This window comes from Oncorhynchus masou, chromosome 20 (genome assembly GCF_036934945.1).
Source record: "Oncorhynchus masou masou isolate Uvic2021 chromosome 20, UVic_Omas_1.1, whole genome shotgun sequence".
NCBI lineage: Eukaryota > Metazoa > Chordata > Actinopteri > Salmoniformes > Salmonidae > Oncorhynchus > Oncorhynchus masou.
Genome location: NC_088231.1, coordinates 31003222 through 31025913, shown reverse-complemented (window position 1 = coordinate 31025913; position 22692 = coordinate 31003222). Strand labels below are relative to the sequence as shown.

The 22692-nt window shown below is 39.8% G+C and overlaps 1 protein-coding gene across 3 annotated transcripts in view; it reads right to left on the bottom strand.

Annotated features, from left to right (window-relative positions):
* LOC135507249 (annexin A5-like) overlaps window positions 1-22692 on the bottom strand; it is a 50249-nt gene that overhangs the window by 11021 nt on the left and 16536 nt on the right. For 2 of the 3 annotated variants that reach the window (XR_010450628.1, XM_064926845.1), the window contains exons 1-5: window positions 4645-5379; window positions 3439-3552; window positions 3264-3354; window positions 2813-2892; window positions 705-755 (exon numbers count right to left, since the gene is read on the bottom strand). Coding sequence is in view for 2 of the 3 variants with exons in the window: in XM_064926845.1 (XP_064782917.1) it covers window positions 705-755; window positions 2813-2892; window positions 3264-3354; window positions 3439-3552; window positions 4645-5364 (1056 nt within the window). In the remaining variant the exon portion in view is untranslated. Of the gene's footprint in view, window positions 1-704; window positions 756-2812; window positions 2893-3263; window positions 3355-3438; window positions 3553-4644; window positions 5380-5805; window positions 5901-5990; window positions 6076-22692 lie in introns of those variants that run through there. The other variant, XM_064926846.1, reaches the window with a different exon arrangement.

Sequence of the window (22692 nt, the reverse complement as noted above, 5' to 3'; positions counted from 1 at the left end):
ACCAACTTCAAACATCAGCTATCCGCAGCTAACCGATCGCTGCAGCTGTACATAATCTATTGGTAAATAGCCCACCCATTTTCACCTACCTCATCCCCATACTGTTTTTATTTACTTTCTGCTCTTTTGCACACCAGTATTTCTACTTGCTCATCATCATCATCTGCTCATCTATCACTCCAGTGTTACGCTAAACTGTAATTACTTCGCTACTATGGCCTATTTATTGCCTTACCTCCATTTGCACGCACTGTATATAGACTTGTTTTTTTTCTTCTATTGTGTTATTGACTGTACGCTTGTTTATTCCATCTGTAACTCTGTGTTGTTGTTTGTGTTGCGCTGCTTTGTTTTATCTTGGCCAGGTCGCAGTTGTAAATGAGAACTTGTTCTCAACTAGCCCACCTGGTTAAATAAAGGTGAAATAAAAAAAAATATGCCCACTAGATGGCAGCATTCAACACTGGGTATCACTATCAACACACCTTCTGTGTCTCTCTCACACACCAACACACACACACTTACACAAGGGGTGGCTGTGTGGGGAGTGTTATTCTACACACACATAACCGTCACACACAGACACTTTGTCACACACCCCTGAGCAGAACACAAGTCAAAGAAGTCATTGTGACTGAGCAGTAAATCTACACACGTGATTCTCAAACTAACTCTCTCTGTCACACACACTCACTCTCTCTTACCTGTGCGTCAGCCTCTATGTTCCCCTCCTGTACCCCCTGCTGTCTGCTGGCCTGAGAGGAGAGAGAGCACATCTATCAGATCTATGTCCCACACATCTATATCTGTCATATATATGTGCCATACATCTATATCTGTCAGATCTATGTCCCACACATCTATATCCGTTAGATCTATGTCCCACACATCTATCTCTGTCAGATCCATGTCCCACACATCTATATCTGTCATATCTATGTCTTACACATCTATATCCGTTAGATCTATGTCCCACACATCTATATCGGTTAGATCTATGTCCCACACATCTATATCTGTTAGATCCATGCCCCACACATCCACAGTACCAGTCAAAAGTTGACAAGTTTGGGTTTTTCTTTATTTTTACTATTTTCTAAATTTTAGAATAATAGTGAAGACATCAAAACATAAAATAAACAAATCAAAATATATTTTAGATTCTTCAAAGTAGCCATCATTTGCCTTGATGACAGCTTTTCACACTCTTGGCATTCTCTTAACCAGCTTCACCAGGAATGCTTTTCCAACAGTCTTGAAGGAGTTCCCACATATGCTGAGCACTTGTTGGCTGCTTTTCCTTCACTCTGCGGTCCAATTTAACCCAAACAATCTCATTTGGGTTGAGGTTGGGTGATTGTGGAGGCCAGGGCACCTGATGTAGCACTCCATCTCTCTCCTTCTTGGTCAAATAGCCCTTACACAGCCTGGAGGTGTGTTGGGTCATTGTCCTGTTGAAAACAAATGATAGTCGTGCAAACCAGATGGGATGGCGTATCGCTGCAGAATGCTGTGGTAGCCATGCTGGTTAAGTGTGACTTGAATTCTAAATAAATCACTGACAGTGTAACCAGCAAAGCACCCCCACACCATCACACCTCCTCCTCCATGCTTCACGGTGGGAACCACACAGGCAGAGATCATCCGTTCACCTACTCTGTGTCTCACAAAGACATGGCGGTTGGAACCAAAAATCTCCAATTTGGACTCATCAGACCAAAGGACAGACTTCCACTGGTCTATTGTCCACTGCTTGTGTTTCTTGGCCAAAGCAATTCTCTTCTTCTTATTGGTGTCCTTTAGTAGTGGTTTCTTTGCAGCAATTCAACCATGAAGGCCTGGTTCACGCAGTCTCCTCTGAACAGTTGATGTTGAGATGTGTCTGTTACTTGAACTCTGTGAAGCATTTATTTGGGCTGCAATCTGAGGCTGGTAACGAATGAACTTATCCTCTGCAGTAGAGGTAACTCTGGGTCTTCCTTTCCTGTGGCGGTCCTCATGAGAGCCAGTTAACTCTAATGAACTCATCCTCTGCAGCAGAGTTAACTCTGAGTCTTCCATTCCTGTGGTGGTCCTCAAGAGAGACAGTTTCATAATAGCGATTGAAGAAACTTTCAAAGTTCTTGAAATTTTCCTGATTGACTGACTTCCTGTCTTAAAGTAATGATGGACTGTCATTTCTCTTTGCTTATTTGAGCTGTTCTTGCCATAATATGGACTTGGTCTTTTACCAAATATAGCTATCTTCTGTATACCACCCCTAACTTGTCATAACACAACTGATTGACTGAAATGCATTAAGAAGGAAAGAAATACCACAAATTAACTTTTAAGAAGGTATACCTGTTAGGGGAGGCAGGGTAGCCTAGTGGTTAGGACATTGGACTAGTAACCGCAAGTTCAAATCCCCGAGCTGACAAGGTACAAATCTGTTGTTCTGCCCCTGAACAAGGCAGTTAACCTACTGTTCCTAGGCCGTCATTGAAAATAAGAATTTGTTCTTAACTGACTTGCCAAGTCAAATAAAGGTAAAAAAAAATTGAACTGCAGGTTACTACCTCATGAAGCTGGTTGAGAGAATGCCAAGAGTGTGCAAAACTGTCATCAAGGCACTTTTTTGGTTACTACATGATTCCATATGTGTTATTTCAGAGTTCTGATGTCTTCACTATTATACTACAATGGAGAAAATAGTAAGAAATTAAGGAAAACCCTGGAATGAGTAGGTGTCCAAACTTTTGGCTAGTACAGATCAATGTCCCACACATCTATATATAGCAGATCTATGTTCCCCTGACCTCTGACCCCTCACCTGTAGCAGGATGACCAGCAGTCTCCTGAAGTGACCTGACGTGTCTCCTGTTACATCCTCCTCCAGGTTCTTATTAAACTCTGGAACAGACAGACAGACAGACAGACAGACAGACAGACAGACAGACAGACAGACAGACAGACAGACAGACAGACAGACAGACAGACAGACAGACAGACAGACAGACAGAGACACACACACACACACACACACACACACACACACACACACACACAGACAGACACAGACAGACACAGACAGACACAGACACAGACACAGACACAGACACACACACAGACACACACACACACACACACACACACACACACACACACACACACACACACACACACACACACACACAATTAGTGAGTCAGTGTGTGTGTGTGTGTGTGTGTGTGTGTGTGTGTGCTTGTGTCTGTGTGTGTCTGTGTGTGTGTCTGTGTGTTACCCTGGCGATAGGCAGCAGTGATGTCCTTAATCTGCTGGGCCGTTCTAGAAGACAGGATCTCAATCAGCACCTTCTCATTGGTCCCCGCCCCCTACACCGTGACATCAACACACAGTCACTATGACATCACACCGTCACTCACAGGATATGACATCATTAGTCCTGGGTCAAATACCTTGATGGCGTTCCGTAGTGATGTCACATCGTAGAGGATGGGCGGAGTCATTAGAGCCACTACCAGAGTCTCAAACTTTCCCCCCAGTTCACCCTGCAGATCACCTACCAGGTCCTGGAGAGAGGAGAGAAAGAGAAAGAGAAAGAGAAAGAGAAAGAGAGAGAGAGAGGAGAGAGGGAGGGAGGGAGGGAGGGGGAGGGAGGGAGGGAGGGAGGGAGGGAGGGAGGGAGGGAGGGAGGGAGGGAGGGAGGGAGGGAGGGAGGGAGGGAGGGAGGGAGGGGGAGGGAGGGAGGGAGGGAGGGAGGGAGGGAGAAATATGGAGGGAGGATTGTGTTATGGTTGTGGTTGTAGATGACATTAGATGAGTTTAATAGTCACATGCACAGGGTCACAGATGTCATTACAGGGTAGAGTGACATTCTAATGGTCTAAGATCCTACAGGTCAAAAACAGACAAGGGAATGAGACAATAACAATAATAATAACAATAACAATAACAACAGTAATAACAATGTGTTATGGTTGTGTTATGGTTGTGTTTGGGGTTGTGTTAGATGTTGTGTTATGGTTGTGTTGTGGTTGTATTGTGGTTGTGATTGTATTGTGGTTGTGGATGTATTGTGGTTGTATTGTGGTTGTGATTGTATTGTGGTTGTATTGTGGTTGTATTGTGGTTGTATTGTGGTTGTGATTGTATTGTGGCTGTGGTTGTGGTTGTATTGTAGTTGTATTGTAGTTGTGGTTGTATTGTGGTTGTGTTGTGGTTGTGTTGTGGATGTATTGTGGATGTATTGTGGTTGTATTATGGTTGTATTGTGGTTGTGTTGTGGTTGTGTTGGGGTTGTATTGTGGTTGTGGATGTATTGTGGTTGTGTTGTGGTTGTATTGTGGATGTATTGTGGTTGTGTTGTGGTTGTATTGTGGTTGCGGTTGTATTGTGGTTGCGGTTGTGTTGTGGTTGTATTGTAGTTGTGGTTGTATTGTGGTTGTATTGTGGTTGTGGTTGTATTGTGGTTGTATTGTGGATGTATTGTGGCTGTGGTTGTATTGTGGTTGTGGTTGTATTGTGGTTGTGGTTGTATTGTGGTTGTATGATGGTTGTAGTTGTATTGTGGTTGTGGTTCTATTGTGGTTGTGGTTGTATTGTGGTTGTGGTTGTATTGTGGTTGTATTGTGGTTGTGGTTGTATTGTGGTTGTGTTCTGACCTTGCCATGCAGGGTCTTGTATGCAGCTTTGATCTGCTGTTGTGGTTGTATTGTGGTTGTGCTGTGGTTGTATTGGGGTTGTGGTTGTATTGTGGTTGTATTGTGGTTGTGATTGTATTGTGGTTGTGGATGTATTGTGGTTGTATTGTGGTTGTGATTGTATTGTGGTTGTGTTGTGGTTGTATTGTGGATGTATTGTGGTTGTGATTGTATTGTGGCTGTGGTTGTGGTTGTATTGTAGTTGTATTGTAGTTGTGGTTGTATTGTGGTTGTGTTGTGGTTGTGTTGTGGATGTATTGTGGATGTATTGTGGTTGTGTTGGGGTTGTATTGTGGTTGTGGATGTATTGTGGTTGTGTTGTGGTTGTATTGTGGATGTATTGTGGTTGTGTTGTGGTTGTATTGTGGTTGCGGTTGTATTGTGGTTGCGGTTGTGTTGAGGTTGTGGTTGTATTGTAGTTGTGGTTGTATTGTGGTTGTATTGTGGTTGTGGTTGTATTGTGGTTGTATTGTGGATGTATTGTGGTTGTGGTTGTATTGTGGTTGTGGTTGTATTGTGGTTGTGGTTGTATGATGGTTGTATTGTGGTTGTATGATGGTTGTAGTTGTATTGTGGTTGTGGTTCTATTGTGGTTGTGGTTGTATTGTGGTTGTGGTTGTGGTTGTATTGTGGTTGTATTGTGGTTGTGGTTGTATTGTGGTTGTGTTCTGACCTTGCCATGCAGGGTCTTGTATGCAGCTTTGATCTGCTGTTGTGGTTGTATTGTGGTTGTGCTGTGGTTGTATTGGGGTTGTGGTTGTATTGTGGTTGTATTGTGGTTGTATGATGGTTGTGGTTGTATTGTGGTTGTATAGTGGTTCTGTTGTGGTTCTATTGTGGTTGTGGTTGTGTTGTGTTTGTATTATGATTGTATTGTGGTTGTGGTTGTATTGTGTTTGTATTGTGGTTGTATTTTGGTTGTAGTTGTATTGTGGTTGTATTGTGGTTGTATTGTGGTTATATTGTGGTTGTGGTTAAATTGTGGTTGTGGTTGTGGTTGTATTGTGGTTGTGGTTGTATTGTGGTTGTATTTTGGTTGTAGTTGTATTCTGGTTGTGGTTGTGGTTGTATTGTGGTGTTGGTTGTATTGTGGTTGTGGTTGTATTGTGGTTGTGTTCTGACCTTGCCATGCAGGGTCTTGTATGCAGCTTTGATCTGCTGTCTCTGGCTGTTGCTACGAGACGTCAACAACTTCATGATGGAATCCTCATCGGTTCCTATAGTAACAACAAACACCATAGTCAAATCTTTGGTGCCATGGTTACTCCCTCACTTTGCCTCACATTCAGACCACACACACCACTGACCCAGTCCCTTCATGGCCTTGTAGAGTGTCTCTGCATCTTGGTTGGCGTTGAAGTTTCCACTGGCTCTCACACTGCCTCGACCAGCCTATCAGAGAACAGACACATAGGAGGACTGTGGGTAAAGTATTTCAGGGTAGACCAGAGAGGACTGTGGGTAAAGTAGTTCAGGGTAGACCAGAGAGGACTGTGGGTAAAGTAGTTCAGGGTAGACCAGAGAGGACAATAGGTAATGTAGTTCAGGGTGGACCAGAGAGGACTGTGGGTAAAGTAGTTCAGGGTAGAGAGGACTGTGGATACAGTAGTCTACTAATGTAATGAACCTGTTGATAAAGTGGTGTAGTTCCAGTCTACTAATGTAATGAACCTGTTGGTAAAGTGGTGTAGTCCCAGTCTACTAATGTAATGAACCTGTTGATAAAGTGGTGTAGTCCCAGTCTACTAATGTAATGAACCTGTTGATAAAGTGGTGTAGTCCCAGTCTACTAATGTAATGAACCTGTTGACAGTATAAAGTGGTGTAGTCCCAGTCTACTAATGTAATGAACCTGTTGATAAAGTGGTGTAGTCCCAGTCTACTAATGTAATGAACCTGTTGATAAAGTGGTGTAGTCCCAGTCTACTAATGTAATGAACCTGTTGACAGTATAAAGTGGTGTAGTCCCAGTCTACTAATGTAATGAACCTGTTGACATTATAAAGTGGTGTAGTCCCAGTCTACTAATGTAATGAACCTGTTGACAGTATAAAGTGGTGTAGTCCCAGTCTACTAATGTAATGAACCTGTTGATAAAGTGGTGTAGACCCAGTCTACTAATGTAATGAACCTGTTGACAGTATAAAGTGGTGTAGTCCCAGTCTACTAATGTAATGAACCTGTTGATAAAGTGGTGTAGTCCCAGTCTACTAATGTAATGAACCTGTTGATAAAGTGGTGTAGTCCCAGTCTACTAATGTAATGAACCTGTTGATAAAGTGGTGTAGTCCCAGTCTACTAATGTCATGAACCTGTTGATAAAGTGGTGTAGTCCCAGTCTACTAATGTAATGAACCTGTTGATAAAGTGGTGTAGTCCCAGTCTACTAATGTAATGAACCTGTTGATAAAGTGGTGTAGTCCAAGTCTACTAATGTAATGAACCTGTTGACAGTATAAAGTGGTGTAGTCCCTGTCTACTAATGTAATGAACCTGTTGATAAAGTGGTGTAGTCCCAGTCTACTAATGTAATGAACCTGTTGATAAAGTGGTGTAGTTCCAGTCTACTAATGTAATGAACCTGTTGACAGTATAAAGTGGTGTAGTCCCAGTCTACTAATGTAATGAACCTGTTGATAAAGTGGTGTAGTCCCAGTCTACTAATGTAATGAACCTGTTGATAAAGTGGTGTAGTCCCAGTCTACTAATGTAATGAACCTGTTGACAGTATAAAGTGGTGTAGTCCCAGTCTACTAATGTAATGAACCTGTTGATAAAGTGGTGTAGTCCCAGTCTACTAATGTAATGAACCTGTTGATAAAGTGGTGTAGTCCCAGTCTACTAATGTAATGAACCTGTTGATAAAGTGGTGTAGTTCCAGTCTACTAATGTAATGAACCTGTTGATAAAGTGGTGTAGTCCCAGTCTACTAATGTAATGAACCTGTTGATAAAGTGGTGTAGTCCCAGTCTACTAATGTAATGAACCTGTTGATAAAGTGGTGTAGTTCCAGTCTACTAATGTAATGAACCTGTTGACAGTATAAAGTGGTGTAGTCCCAGTCTACTAATGTAATGAACCTGTTGATAAAGTGGTGTAGTCCCAGTCTACTAATGTAATGAACCTGTTGATAAAGTGGTGTAGTCCCAGTCTACTAATGTAATGAACCTGTTGACAGTATAAAGTGGTGTAGTTCCAGTCTACTAATGTAATGAACCTGTTGATAAAGTGGTGTAGTCCCAGTCTACTAATGTAATGAACCTGTTGACAGTATAAAGTGGTGTAGTCCCAGTCTACTAATGTAATGAACCTGTTGATAAAGTGGTGTAGTCCCAGTCTACTAATGTAATGAACCTGTTGATAAAGTGGTGTAGTCCCAGTCTACTAATGTAATGAACCTGTTGACAGTATAAAGTGGTGTAGTCCCAGTCTACTAATGTCATGAACCTGTTGATAAAGTGGTGTAGTCCCAGTCTACTAATGTAATGAACCTGTTGATAAAGTGGTGTAGTCCCAGTCTACTAATGTAATGAACCTGTTGACAGTATAAAGTGGTGTAGTCCCAGTCTACTAATGTAATGAACCTGTTGATAAAGTGGTGTAGTCCCAGTCTACTAATGTAATGAACCTGTTGATAAAGTGGTGTAGTCCCAGTCTACTAATGTAATGAACCTGTTGACAGTATAAAGTGGTGTAGTCCCAGTCTACTAATGTAATGAACCTGTTGACATTATAAAGTGGTGTAGTCCCAGTCTACTAATGTAATGAACCTGTTGACAGTATAAAGTGGTGTAGTCCCAGTCTACTAATGTAATGAACCTGTTGATAAAGTGGTGTAGTCCCAGTCTACTAATGTAATGAACCTGTTGACAGTATAAAGTGGTGTAGTCCCAGTCTACTAATGTAATGAACCTGTTGATAAAGTGGTGTAGTCCCAGTCTACTAATGTAATGAACCTGTTGATAAAGTGGTGTAGTCCCAGTCTACTAATGTAATGAACCTGTTGATAAAGTGGTGTAGTCCCAGTCTACTAATGTAATGAACCTGTTGATAAAGTGGTGTAGTCCCAGTCTACTAATGTAATGAACCTGTTGATAAAGTGGTGTAGTCCCAGTCTACTAATGTAATGAACCTGTTGATAAAGTGGTGTAGTCCCAGTCTACTAATGTAATGAACCTGTTGACAGTATAAAGTGGTGTAGTCCCAGTCTACTAATGTAATGAACCTGTTGATAAAGTGGTGTAGTCCCAGTCTACTAATGTAATGAACCTGTTGATAAAGTGGTGTAGTCCCAGTCTACTAATGTAATGAACCTGTTGACAGTATAAAGTGGTGTAGTCCCAGTCTACTAATGTAATGAACCTGTTGATAAAGTGGTGTAGTCCCAGTCTACTAATGTAATGAACCTGTTGATAAAGTGGTGTAGTCCCAGTCTACTAATGTAATGAACCTGTTGACAGTATAAAGTGGTGTAGTCCCAGTCTACTAATGTAATGAACCTGTTGATAAAGTGGTGTAGTCCCAGTCTACTAATGTAATGAACCTGTTGATAAAGTGGTGTAGTCCCAGTCTACTAATGTAATGAACCTGTTGATAAAGTGGTGTAGTCCCAGTCTACTAATGTAATGAACCTGTTGATAAAGTGGTGTAGTCCCAGTCTACTAATGTAATGAACCTGTTGATAAAGTGGTGTAGTCCCAGTCTACTAATGTAATGAACCTGTTGATAAAGTGGTGTAGTCCCAGTCTACTAATGTAATGAACCTGTTGACAGTATAAAGTGGTGTAGTCCCAGTCTACTAATGTAATGAACCTGTTGATAAAGTGGTGTAGTCCCAGTCTACTAATGTAATGAACCTGTTGATAAAGTGGTGTAGTCCCAGTCTACTAATGTAATGAACCTGTTGACAGTATAAAGTGGTGTAGTCCCAGTCTACTAATGTAATGAACCTGTTGATAAAGTGGTGTAGTCCCAGTCTACTAATGTAATGAACCTGTTGACAGTATAAAGTGGTGTAGTCCCAGTCTACTAATGTAATGAACCTGTTGATAAAGTGGTGTAGTCCCAGTCTACTAATGTAATGAACCTGTTGATAAAGTGGTGTAGTCCCAGTCTACTAATGTAATGAACCTGTTGACAGTATAAAGTGGTGTAGTCCCAGTCTACTAATGTAATGAACCTGTTGATAAAGTGGTGTAGTCCCAGTCTACTAATGTAATGAACCTGTTGATAAAGTGGTGTAGTCCCAGTCTACTAATGTAATGAACCTGTTGACAGTATAAAGTGGTGTAGTCCCAGTCTACTAATGTAATGAACCTGTTGATAAAGTGGTGTAGTCCCAGTCTACTAATGTAATGAACCTGTTGATAAAGTGGTGTAGTCCCAGTCTACTAATGTAATGAACCTGTTGACAGTATAAAGTGGTGTAGTCCCAGTCTACTAATGTAATGAACCTGTTGATAAAGTGGTGTAGTCCCAGTCTACTAATGTAATGAACCTGTTGACAGTATAAAGTGGTGTAGTCCCAGTCTACTAATGTAATGAACCTGTTGATAAAGTGGTGTAGTCCCAGTCTACTAATGTAATGAACCTGTTGATAAAGTGGTGTAGTCCCAGTCTACTAATGTAATGAACCTGTTGACAGTATAAAGTGGTGTAGTCCCAGTCTACTAATGTAATGAACCTGTTGATAAAGTGGTGTAGTCCCAGTCTACTAATGTAATGAACCTGTTGATAAAGTGGTGTAGTCCCAGTCTACTAATGTAATGAACCTGTTGACAGTATAAAGTGGTGTAGTCCCAGTCTACTAATGTAATGAACCTGTTGATAAAGTGGTGTAGTCCCAGTCTACTAATGTAATGAACCTGTTGACAGTATAAAGTGGTGTAGTCCCAGTCTACTAATGTAATGAACCTGTTGATAAAGTGGTGTAGTCCCAGTCTACTAATGTAATGAACCTGTTGATAAAGTGGTGTAGTCCCAGTCTACTAATGTAATGAACCTGTTGATAAAGTGGTGTAGTCCCAGTCTACTAATGTAATGAACCTGTTGACAGTATAAAGTGGTGTAGTCCCAGTCTACTAATGTAATGAACCTGTTGACAGTATAAAGTGGTGTAGTCCCAGTCTACTAATGTAATGAACCTGTTGACAGTATAAAGTGGTGTAGTCCCAGTCTACTAATGTAATGAACCTGTTGATAAAGTGGTGTAGTCCCAGTCTACTAATGTAATGAACCTGTTGACAGTATAAAGTGGTGTAGTCCCAGTCTACTAATGTCATGAACCTGTTGACAGTATAAAGTGGTGTAGTCCCAGTCTACTAATGTAATGAACCTGTTGATAAAGTGGTGTAGTCCCAGTCTACTAATGTAATGAACCTGTTGATAAAGTGGTGTAGTCCCAGTCTACTAATGTAATGAACCTGTTGACAGTATAAAGTGGTGTAGTCCCAGTCTACTAATGTAATGAACCTGTTGATAAAGTGGTGTAGTTCCAGTCTACTAATGTAATGAACCTGTTGACAAAGTGGTGTAGTCCCAGTCTACTAATGTAATGAACCTGTTGACCGTATAAAGTGGTGTAGTCCCGGTCTACTAATGTAATGAACCTGTTGATAAAGTGGTGTAGTCCCAGTCTACTAATGTAATGAACCTGTTGATAAAGTGGTGTAGTCCCAGTCTACTAATGTAATGAACCTGTTGATAAAGTGGTGTAGTCCCAGTCTACTAATGTAATGAACCTGTTGACAGTATAAAGTGGTGTAGTCCCAGTCTACTAATGTAATGAACCTGTTGACAGTATAAAGTGGTGTAGTCCCAGTCTACTAATGTAATGAACCTGTTGATAAAGTGGTGTAGTCCCAGTCTACTAATGTAATGAACCTGTTGACAGTATAAAGTGGTGTAGTCCCAGTCTACTAATGTAATGAACCTGTTGATAAAGTGGTGTAGTCCCAGTCTACTAATGTAGACCTGTTGATAAAGTGGTGTAGTTCCAGTCTACTAATGTAATGAACCTGTTGATAAAGTGGTGTAGTCCCAGTCTACTAATGTAATGAACCTGTTGACAGTATAAAGTGGTGTAGTCCCAGTCTACTAATGTAATGAACCTGTTGATAAAGTGGTGTAGTCCCAGTCTACTAATGTAATGAACCTGTTGACAGTATAAAGTGGTGTAGTCCCAGTCTACTAATGTAATGAACCTGTTGACAGTATAAAGTGGTGTAGTCCCAGTCTACTAATGTAATGAACCTGTTGATAAAGTGGTGTAGTTCCAGTCTACTAATGTAATGAACCTGTTGATAAAGTGGTGTAGTCCCAGTCTACTAATGTAATGAACCTGTTGATAAAGTGGTGTAGTCCCAGTCTACTAATGTAATGAACCTGTTGATAAAGTGGTGTAGTCCCAGTCTACTAATGTAATGAACCTGTTGACAGTATAAAGTGGTGTAGTCCCAGTCTACTAATGTAATGAACCTGTTGATAAAGTGGTGTAGTCCCAGTCTACTAATGTAATGAACCTGTTGATAAAGTGGTGTAGTCCCAGTCTACTAATGTAATGAACCTGTTGACAGTATAAAGTGGTGTAGTCCCAGTCTACTAATGTAATGAACCTGTTGATAAAGTGGTGTAGTTCCAGTCTACTAATGTAATGAACCTGTTGACAGTATAAAGTGGTGTAGTCCCAGTCTACTAATGTAATGAACCTGTTGATAAAGTGGTGTAGTCCCAGTCTACTAATGTAATGAACCTGTTGACAGTATAAAGTGGTGTAGTTCCAGTCTACTAATGTAATGAACCTGTTGATAAAGTGGTGTAGTCCCAGTCTACTAATGTAATGAACCTGTTGATAAAGTGGTGTAGTCCCAGTCTACTAATGTAATGAACCTGTTGACAGTATAAAGTGGTGTAGTCCCAGTCTACTAATGTAATGAACCTGTTGATAAAGTGGTGTAGTCCCAGTCTACTAATGTAATGAACCTGTTGATAAAGTGGTGTAGTTCCAGTCTACTAATGTAATGAACCTGTTGATAAAGTGGTGTAGTCCCAGTCTACTAATGTAATGAACCTGTTGATAAAGTGGTGTAGTCCCAGTCTACTAATGTAATGAACCTGTTGACAGTATAAAGTGGTGTAGTCCCAGTCTACTAATGTAATGAACCTGTTGATAAAGTGGTGTAGTTCCAGTCTACTAATGTAATGAACCTGTTGACAGTATAAAGTGGTGTAGTCCCAGTCTACTAATGTAATGAACCTGTTGATAAAGTGGTGTAGTCCCAGTCTACTAATGTAATGAACCTGTTGACAGTATAAAGTGGTGTAGTCCCAGTCTACTAATGTAATGAACCTGTTGATAAAGTGGTGTAGTCCCAGTCTACTAATGTAATGAACCTGTTGATAAAGTGGTGTAGTCCCAGTCTACTAATGTAATGAACCTGTTGACAGTATAAAGTGGTGTAGTCCCAGTCTACTAATGTAATGAACCTGTTGATAAAGTGGTGTAGTCCCAGTCTACTAATGTAATGAACCTGTTGATAAAGTGGTGTAGTCCCAGTCTACTAATGTAATGAACCTGTTGACAGTATAAAGTGGTGTAGTCCCAGTCTACTAATGTAATGAACCTGTTGATAAAGTGGTGTAGTCCCAGTCTACTAATGTAATGAACCTGTTGATAAAGTGGTGTAGTCCCAGTCTACTAATGTAATGAACCTGTTGACAGTATAAAGTGGTGTAGTCCCAGTCTACTAATGTAATGAACCTGTTGATAAAGTGGTGTAGTCCCAGTCTACTAATGTAATGAACCTGTTGACATTATAAAGTGGTGTAGTCCCAGTCTACTAATGTAATGAACCTGTTGACAGTATAAAGTGGTGTAGTCCCAGTCTACTAATGTAATGAACCTGTTGATAAAATGGTGTAGTCCCAGTCTACTAATGTAATGAACCTGTTGATAAAGTGGTGTAGTCCCAGTCTACTAATGTAATGAACCTGTTGACATTATAAAGTGGTGTAGTCCCAGTCTACTAATGTAATGAACCTGTTGATAAAGTGGTGTAGTCCCAGTCTACTAATGTAATGAACCTGTTGACAGTATAAAGTGGTGTAGTCCCAGTCTACTAATGTAATGAACCTGTTGATAAAGTGGTGTAGACCCAGTCTACTAATGTAATGAACCTGTTGATAAAGTGGTGTAGTCCCAGTCTACTAATGTAATGAACCTGTTGACAGTATAAAGTGGTGTAGTCCCAGTCTACTAATGTAATGAACCTGTTGATAAAGTGGTGTAGTCCCAGTCTACTAATGTAATGAACCTGTTGACAGTATAAAGTGGTGTAGTCCCAGTCTACTAATGTAATGAACCTGTTGACAGTATAAAGTGGTGTAGTCCCAGTCTACTAATGTAATGAACCTGTTGATAAAGTGGTGTAGTCCCAGTCTACTAATGTAATGAACCTGTTGACAGTATAAAGTGGTGTAGTCCCAGTCTACTAATGTAATGAACCTGTTGATAAAGTGGTGTAGTCCCAGTCTACTAATGTAATGAACCTGTTGACAGTATAAAGTGGTGTAGTCCCAGTCTACTAATGTAATGAACCTGTTGATAAAGTGGTGTAGTCCCAGTCTACTAATGTAATGAACCTGTTGATAAAGTGGTGTAGTCCCAGTCTACTAATGTAATGAACCTGTTGATAAAGTGGTGTAGTTCCAGTCTACTAATGTAATGAACCTGTTGATAAAGTGGTGTAGTCCCAGTCTACTAATGTAATGAACCTGTTGACAGTATAAAGTGGTGTAGTCCCAGTCTACTAATGTAATGAACCTGTTGATAAAGTGGTGTAGTCCCAGTCTACTAATGTAATGAACCTGTTGATAAAGTGGTGTAGTTCCAGTCTACTAATGTAATGAACCTGTTGACAGTATAAAGTGGTGTAGTCCCAGTCTACTAATGTAATGAACCTGTTGATAAAGTGGTGTAGTCCCAGTCTACTAATGTAATGAACCTGTTGATAAAGTGGTGTAGTTCCAGTCTACTAATGTAATGAACCTGTTGACAGTATAAAGTGGTGTAGTCCCAGTCTACTAATGTAATGAACCTGTTGATAAAGTGGTGTAGTCCCAGTCTACTAATGTAATGAACCTGTTGATAAAGTGGTGTAGTCCCAGTCTACTAATGTAATGAACCTGTTGATAAAGTGGTGTAGTCCCAGTCTACTAATGTAATGAACCTGTTGACAGTATAAAGTGGTGTAGTCCCAGTCTACTAATGTAATGAACCTGTTGATAAAGTGGTGTAGTCCCAGTCTACTAATGTAATGAACCTGTTGATAAAGTGGTGTAGTTCCAGTCTACTAATGTAATGAACCTGTTGATAAAGTGGTGTAGTCCCAGTCTACTAATGTAATGAACCTGTTGATAAAGTGGTGTAGTCCCAGTCTACTAATGTAATGAACCTGTTGACAGTATAAAGTGGTGTAGTCCCAGTCTACTAATGTAATGAACCTGTTGACAGTATAAAGTGGTGTAGTCCCAGTCTACTAATGTAATGAACCTGTTGATAAAGTGGTGTAGTCCCAGTCTACTAATGTAATGAACCTGTTGATAAAGTGGTGTAGTCCCAGTCTACTAATGTAATGAACCTGTTGACAGTATAAAGTGGTGTAGTCCCAGTCTACTAATGTAATGAACCTGTTGATAAAGTGGTGTAGTCCCAGTCTACTAATGTAATGAACCTGTTGACAGTATAAAGTGGTGTAGTCCCAGTCTACTAATGTAATGAACCTGTTGATAAAGTGGTGTAGTCCCAGTCTACTAATGTAATGAACCTGTTGATAAAGTGGTGTAGTTCCAGTCTACTAATGTAATGAACCTGTTGACAGTATAAAGTGGTGTAGTCCCAGTCTACTAATGTAATGAACCTGTTGATAAAGTGGTGTAGTCCCAGTCTACTAATGTAATGAACCTGTTGACAGTATAAAGTGGTGTAGTCCCAGTCTACTAATGTAATGAACCTGTTGATAAAGTGGTGTAGTCCCAGTCTACTAATGTAATGAACCTGTTGACAGTATAAAGTGGTGTAGTCCCAGTCTACTAATGTAATGAACCTGTTGATAAAGTGGTGTAGTCCCAGTCTACTAATGTAATGAACCTGTTGATAAAGTGGTGTAGTTCCAGTCTACTAATGTAATGAACCTGTTGACAGTATAAAGTGGTGTAGTCCCAGTCTACTAATGTAATGAACCTGTTGATAAAGTGGTGTAGTCCCAGTCTACTAATGTAATGAACCTGTTGACAGTATAAAGTGGTGTAGTCCCAGTCTACTAATGTAATGAACCTGTTGATAAAGTGGTGTAGTCCCAGTCTACTAATGTAATGAACCTGTTGACAGTATAAAGTGGTGTAGTCCCAGTCTACTAATGTAATGAACCTGTTGATAAAGTGGTGTAGTCCCAGTCTACTAATGTAATGAACCTGTTGACAGTATAAAGTGGTGTAGTCCCTGTCTACTAATGTAATGAACCTGTTGATAAAGTGGTGTAGTCCCAGTCTACTAATGTAATGAACCTGTTGATAAAGTGGTGTAGTCCCAGTCTACTAATGTAATGAACCTGTTGACAGTATAAAGTGGTGTAGTCCCAGTCTACTAATGTAATGAACCTGTTGATAAAGTGGTGTAGTTCCAGTCTACTAATGTAATGAACCTGTTGACAGTATAAAGTGGTGTAGTCCCAGTCTACTAATGTAATGAACCTGTTGATAAAGTGGTGTAGTCCCAGTCTACTAATGTAATGAACCTGTTGATAAAGTGGTGTAGTCCCAGTCTACTAATGTAATGAACCTGTTGATAAAGTGGTGTAGTCCCAGTCTACTAATGTAATGAACCTGTTGACAGTATAAAGTGGTGTAGTCCCAGTCTACTAATGTAATGAACCTGTTGATAAAGTGGTGTAGTCCCAGTCTACTAATGTAATGAACCTGTTGATAAAGTGGTGTAGTTCCAGTCTACTAATGTAATGAACCTGTTGACAGTATAAAGTGGTGTAGTCCCAGTCTACTAATGTAATGAACCTGTTGATAAAGTGGTGTAGTCCCAGTCTACTAATGTAATGAACCTGTTGACATTATAAAGTGGTGTAGTCCCAGTCTACTAATGTAATGAACCTGTTGACAGTATAAAGTGGTGTAGTCCCAGTCTACTAATGTAATGAACCTGTTGATAAAGTGGTGTAGTCCCAGTCTACTAATGTAATGAACCTGTTGATAAAGTGGTGTAGTCCCAGTCTACTAATGTAATGAACCTGTTGATAAAGTGGTGTAGTCCCAGTCTACTAATGTAATGAACCTGTTGACAGTATAAAGTGGTGTAGTCCCAGTCTACTAATGTAATGAACCTGTTGATAAAGTGGTGTAGTCCCAGTCTACTAATGTAATGAACCTGTTGATAAAGTGGTGTAGTTCCAGTCTACTAATGTAATGAACCTGTTGACAGTATAAAGTGGTGTAGTCCCAGTCTACTAATGTAATGAACCTGTTGATAAAGTGGTGTAGTCCCAGTCTACTAATGTAATGAACCTGTTGACAGTATAAAGTGGTGTAGTCCCAGTCTACTAATGTAATGAACCTGTTGACAGTATAAAGTGGTGTAGTCCCAGTCTACTAATGTAATGAACCTGTTGATAAAGTGGTGTAGTCCCAGTCTACTAATGTAATGAACCTGTTGACAGTATAAAGTGGTGTAGTCCCAGTCTACTAATGTAATGAACCTGTTGATAAAGTGGTGTAGTCCCAGTCTACTAATGTAATGAACCTGTTGATAAAGTGGTGTAGTCCCAGTCTACTAATGTAATGAACCTGTTGACAGTATAAAGTGGTGTAGTTCCAGTCTACTAATGTAATGAACCTGTTGATAAAGTGGTGTAGTCCCAGTCTACTAATGTAATGAACCTGTTGACAGTATAAAGTGGTGTAGTCCCAGTCTACTAATGTAATGAACCTGTTGATAAAGTGGTGTAGTCCCAGTCTACTAATGTAATGAACCTGTTGATAAAGTGGTGTAGTCCCAGTCTACTAATGTAATGAACCTGTTGACAGTATAAAGTGGTGTAGTCCCAGTCTACTAATGTAATGAACCTGTTGATAAAGTGGTGTAGTCCCAGTCTACTAATGTAATGAACCTGTTGATAAAGTGGTGTAGTCCCAGTCTACTAATGTAATGAACCTGTTGACAGTATAAAGTGGTGTAGTCCCAGTCTACTAATGTAATGAACCTGTTGATAAAGTGGTGTAGTCCCAGTCTACTAATGTAATGAACCTGTTGACATTATAAAGTGGTGTAGTCCCAGTCTACTAATGTAATGAACCTGTTGACAGTATAAAGTGGTGTAGTCCCAGTCTACTAATGTAATGAACCTGTTGATAAAGTGGTGTAGTCCCAGTCTACTAATGTAATGAACCTGTTGATAAAGTGGTGTAGTCCCAGTCTACTAATGTAATGAACCTGTTGATAAAGTGGTGTAGTCCCAGTCTACTAATGTAATGAACCTGTTGACAGTATAAAGTGGTGTAGTCCCAGTCTACTAATGTAATGAACCTGTTGATAAAGTGGTGTAGTCCCAGTCTACTAATGTAATGAACCTGTTGACAGTATAAAGTGGTGTAGTCCCAGTCTACTAATGTAATGAACCTGTTGACAGTATAAAGTGGTGTAGTCCCAGTCTACTAATGTAATGAACCTGTTGATAAAGTGGTGTAGTCCCAGTCTACTAATGTAATGAACCTGTTGATAAAGTGGTGTAGTCCCAGTCTACTAATGTAATGAACCTGTTGACAGTATAAAGTGGTGTAGTCCCAGTCTACTAATGTAATGAACCTGTTGATAAAGTGGTGTAGTCCCAGTCTACTAATGTAATGAACCTGTTGATAAAGTGGTGTAGTTCCAGTCTACTAATGTAATGAACCTGTTGACAGTATAAAGTGGTGTAGTTCCAGTCTACTAATGTAATGAACCTGTTGATAAAGTGGTGTAGTTCCAGTCTACTAATGTAATGAACCTGTTGACAGTATAAAGTGGTGTAGTCCCAGTCTACTAATGTAATGAACCTGTTGATAAAGTGGTGTAGTTCCAGTCTACTAATGTAATGAACCTGTTGACAGTATAAAGTGGTGTAGTCCCAGTCTACTAATGTAATGAACCTGTTGATAAAGTGGTGTAGTCCCAGTCTACTAATGTAATGAACCTGTTGACAGTATAAAGTGGTGTAGTCCCAGTCTACTAATGTAATGAACCTGTTGATAAAGTGGTGTAGTCCCAGTCTACTAATGTAATGAACCTGTTGACAGTATAAAGTGGTGTAGTCCCAGTCTACTAATGTAATGAACCTGTTGATGTTGTAGTCCCAGTCTATAATGTAATGAACCTGTTGATAAAGTGGTGTAGTCCCAGTCTACTAATGTAATGAACCTGTTGACAGTATAAAGTGGTGTAGTCCCAGTCTACTAATGTAATGAACCTGTTGATAAAGTGGTGTAGTCCCAGTCTACTAATGTAATGAACCTGTTGATAAAGTGGTGTAGTCCCAGTCTACTAATGTAATGAACCTGTTGACAGTATAAAGTGGTGTAGTTCCAGTCTACTAATGTAATGAACCTGTTGACAGTATAAAGTGGTGTAGTTCCAGTCTACTAATGTAATGAACCTGTTGATAAAGTGGTGTAGTCCCAGTCTACTAATGTAATGAACCTGTTGACAGTATAAAGTGGTGTAGTCCCAGTCTACTAATGTAATGAACCTGTTGATAAAGTGGTGTAGTCCCAGTCTACTAATGTAATGAACCTGTTGACAGTATAAAGTGGTGTAGTCCCAGTCTACTAATGTAATGAACCTGTTGACAGTATAAAGTGGTGTAGTCCCAGTCTACTAATGTAATGAACCTGTTGACAGTATAAAGTGGTGTAGTCCCAGTCTACTAATGTAATGAACCTGTTGATAAAGTGGTGTAGTCCCAGTCTACTAATGTATGAACCTGTTGATAAAGTGGTGTAGTCCCAGTCTACTAATGTAATGAACCTGTTGACAGTATAAAGTGGTGTAGTCCCAGTCTACTAATGTAATGAACCTGTTGATAAAGTGGTGTAGTCCCAGTCTACTAATGTAATGAACCTGTTGATAAAGTGGTGTAGTCCCAGTCTACTAATGTAATGAACCTGTTGATAAAGTGGTGTAGTCCCAGTCTACTAATGTAATGAACCTGTTGACAGTATAAAGTGGTGTAGTCCCAGTCTACTAATGTAATGAACCTGTTGATAAAGTGGTGTAGTCCCAGTCTACTAATGTAATGAACCTGTTGATAAAGTGGTGTAGTCCCAGTCTACTAATGTAATGAACCTGTTGACAGTATAAAGTGGTGTAGTCCCAGTCTACTAATGTAATGAACCTGTTGATAAAGTGGTGTAGTCCCAGTCTACTAATGTAATGAACCTGTTGATAAAGTGGTGTAGTCCCAGTCTACTAATGTAATGAACCTGTTGATAAAGTGGTGTAGTCCCAGTCTACTAATGTAATGAACCTGTTGATAAAGTGGTGTAGTCCCAGTCTACTAATGTAATGAACCTGTTGACAGTATAAAGTGGTGTAGTCCCAGTCTACTAATGTAATGAACCTGTTGATAAAGTGGTGTAGTCCCAGTCTACTAATGTAATGAACCTGTTGATAAAGTGGTGTAGTCCCAGTCTACTAATGTAATGAACCTGTTGACAGTATAAAGTGGTGTAGTCCCAGTCTACTAATGTAATGAACCTGTTGATAAAGTGGTGTAGTCCCAGTCTACTAATGTAATGAACCTGTTGACAGTATAAAGTGGTGTAGTCCCAGTCTACTAATGTAATGAACCTGTTGACAGTATAAAGTGGTGTAGTTCCAGTCTACTAATGTAATGAACCTGTTGATAAAGTGGTGTAGTCCCAGTCTACTAATGTAATGAACCTGTTGACAGTATAAAGTGGTGTAGTCCCTGTCTACTAATGTAATGAACCTGTTGATAAAGTGGTGTAGTCCCAGTCTACTAATGTAATGAACCTGTTGATAAAGTGGTGTAGTCCCAGTCTACTAATGTAATGAACCTGTTGACAGTATAAAGTGGTGTAGTTCCAGTCTACTAATGTAATGAACCTGTTGATAAAGTGGTGTAGTCCCAGTCTACTAATGTAATGAACCTGTTGACAGTATAAAGTGGTGTAGTCCCAGTCTACTAATGTAATGAACCTGTTGATAAAGTGGTGTAGTCCCAGTCTACTAATGTAATGAACCTGTTGACAGTATAAAGTGGTGTAGTCCCAGTCTACTAATGTAATGAACCTGTTGATAAAGTGGTGTAGTCCCAGTCTACTAATGTAATGAACCTGTTGATAAAGTGGTGTAGTCCCAGTCTACTAATGTAATTAACCTGTTGACAGTATAAAGTGGTGTAGTCCCTGTCTACTAATGTAATGAACCTGTTGATAAAGTGGTGTAGTCCCAGTCTACTAATGTAATGAACCTGTTGATAAAGTGGTGTAGTCCCAGTCTACTAATGTAATGAACCTGTTGACAGTATAAAGTGGTGTAGTCCCAGTCTACTAATGTAATGAACCTGTTGATAAAGTGGTGTAGTCCCAGTCTACTAATGTAATGAACCTGTTGACATTATAAAGTGGTGTAGTCCCAGTCTACTAATGTAATGAACCTGTTGACAGTATAAAGTGGTGTAGTCCCAGTCTACTAATGTAATGAACCTGTTGATAAAGTGGTGTAGTTCCAGTCTACTAATGTAATGAACCTGTTGATAAAGTGGTGTAGTCCCAGTCTACTAATGTAATGAACCTGTTGATAAAGTGGTGTAGTCCCAGTCTACTAATGTAATGAACCTGTTGACAGTATAAAGTGGTGTAGTCCCAGTCTACTAATGTAATGAACCTGTTGATAAAGTGGTGTAGTCCCAGTCTACTAATGTAATGAACCTGTTGACAGTATAAAGTGGTGTAGTCCCAGTCTACTAATGTAATGAACCTGTTGACAGTATAAAGTGGTGTAGTCCCAGTCTACTAATGTAATGAACCTGTTGATAAAGTGGTGTAGTCCCAGTCTACTAATGTAATGAACCTGTTGATAAAGTGGTGTAGTCCCAGTCTACTAATGTAATGAACCTGTTGACAGTATAAAGTGGTGTAGTCCCAGTCTACTAATGTAATGAACCTGTTGATAAAGTGGTGTAGTCCCAGTCTACTAATGTAATGAACCTGTTGATAAAGTGGTGTAGTTCCAGTCTACTAATGTAATGAACCTGTTGACAGTATAAAGTGGTGTAGTTCCAGTCTACTAATGTAATGAACCTGTTGATAAAGTGGTGTAGTTCCAGTCTACTAATGTAATGAACCTGTTGACAGTATAAAGTGGTGTAGTCCCAGTCTACTAATGTAATGAACCTGTTGATAAAGTGGTGTAGTTCCAGTCTACTAATGTAATGAACCTGTTGACAGTATAAAGTGGTGTAGTCCCAGTCTACTAATGTAATGAACCTGTTGATAAAGTGGTGTAGTCCCAGTCTACTAATGTAATGAACCTGTTGACAGTATAAAGTGGTGTAGTCCCAGTCTACTAATGTAATGAACCTGTTGATAAAGTGGTGTAGTTCCAGTCTACTAATGTAATGAACCTGTTGACAGTATAAAGTGGTGTAGTCCCAGTCTACTAATGTAATGAACCTGTTGATAAAGTGGTGTAGTCCCAGTCTACTAATGTAATGAACCTGTTGATAAAGTGGTGTAGTCCCAGTCTACTAATGTAATGAACCTGTTGACAGTATAAAGTGGTGTAGTCCCAGTCTACTAATGTAATGAACCTGTTGATAAAGTGGTGTAGTCCCAGTCTACTAATGTAATGAACCTGTTGATAAAGTGGTGTAGTCCCAGTCTACTAATGTAATGAACCTGTTGACAGTATAAAGTGGTGTAGTCCCAGTCTACTAATGTAATGAA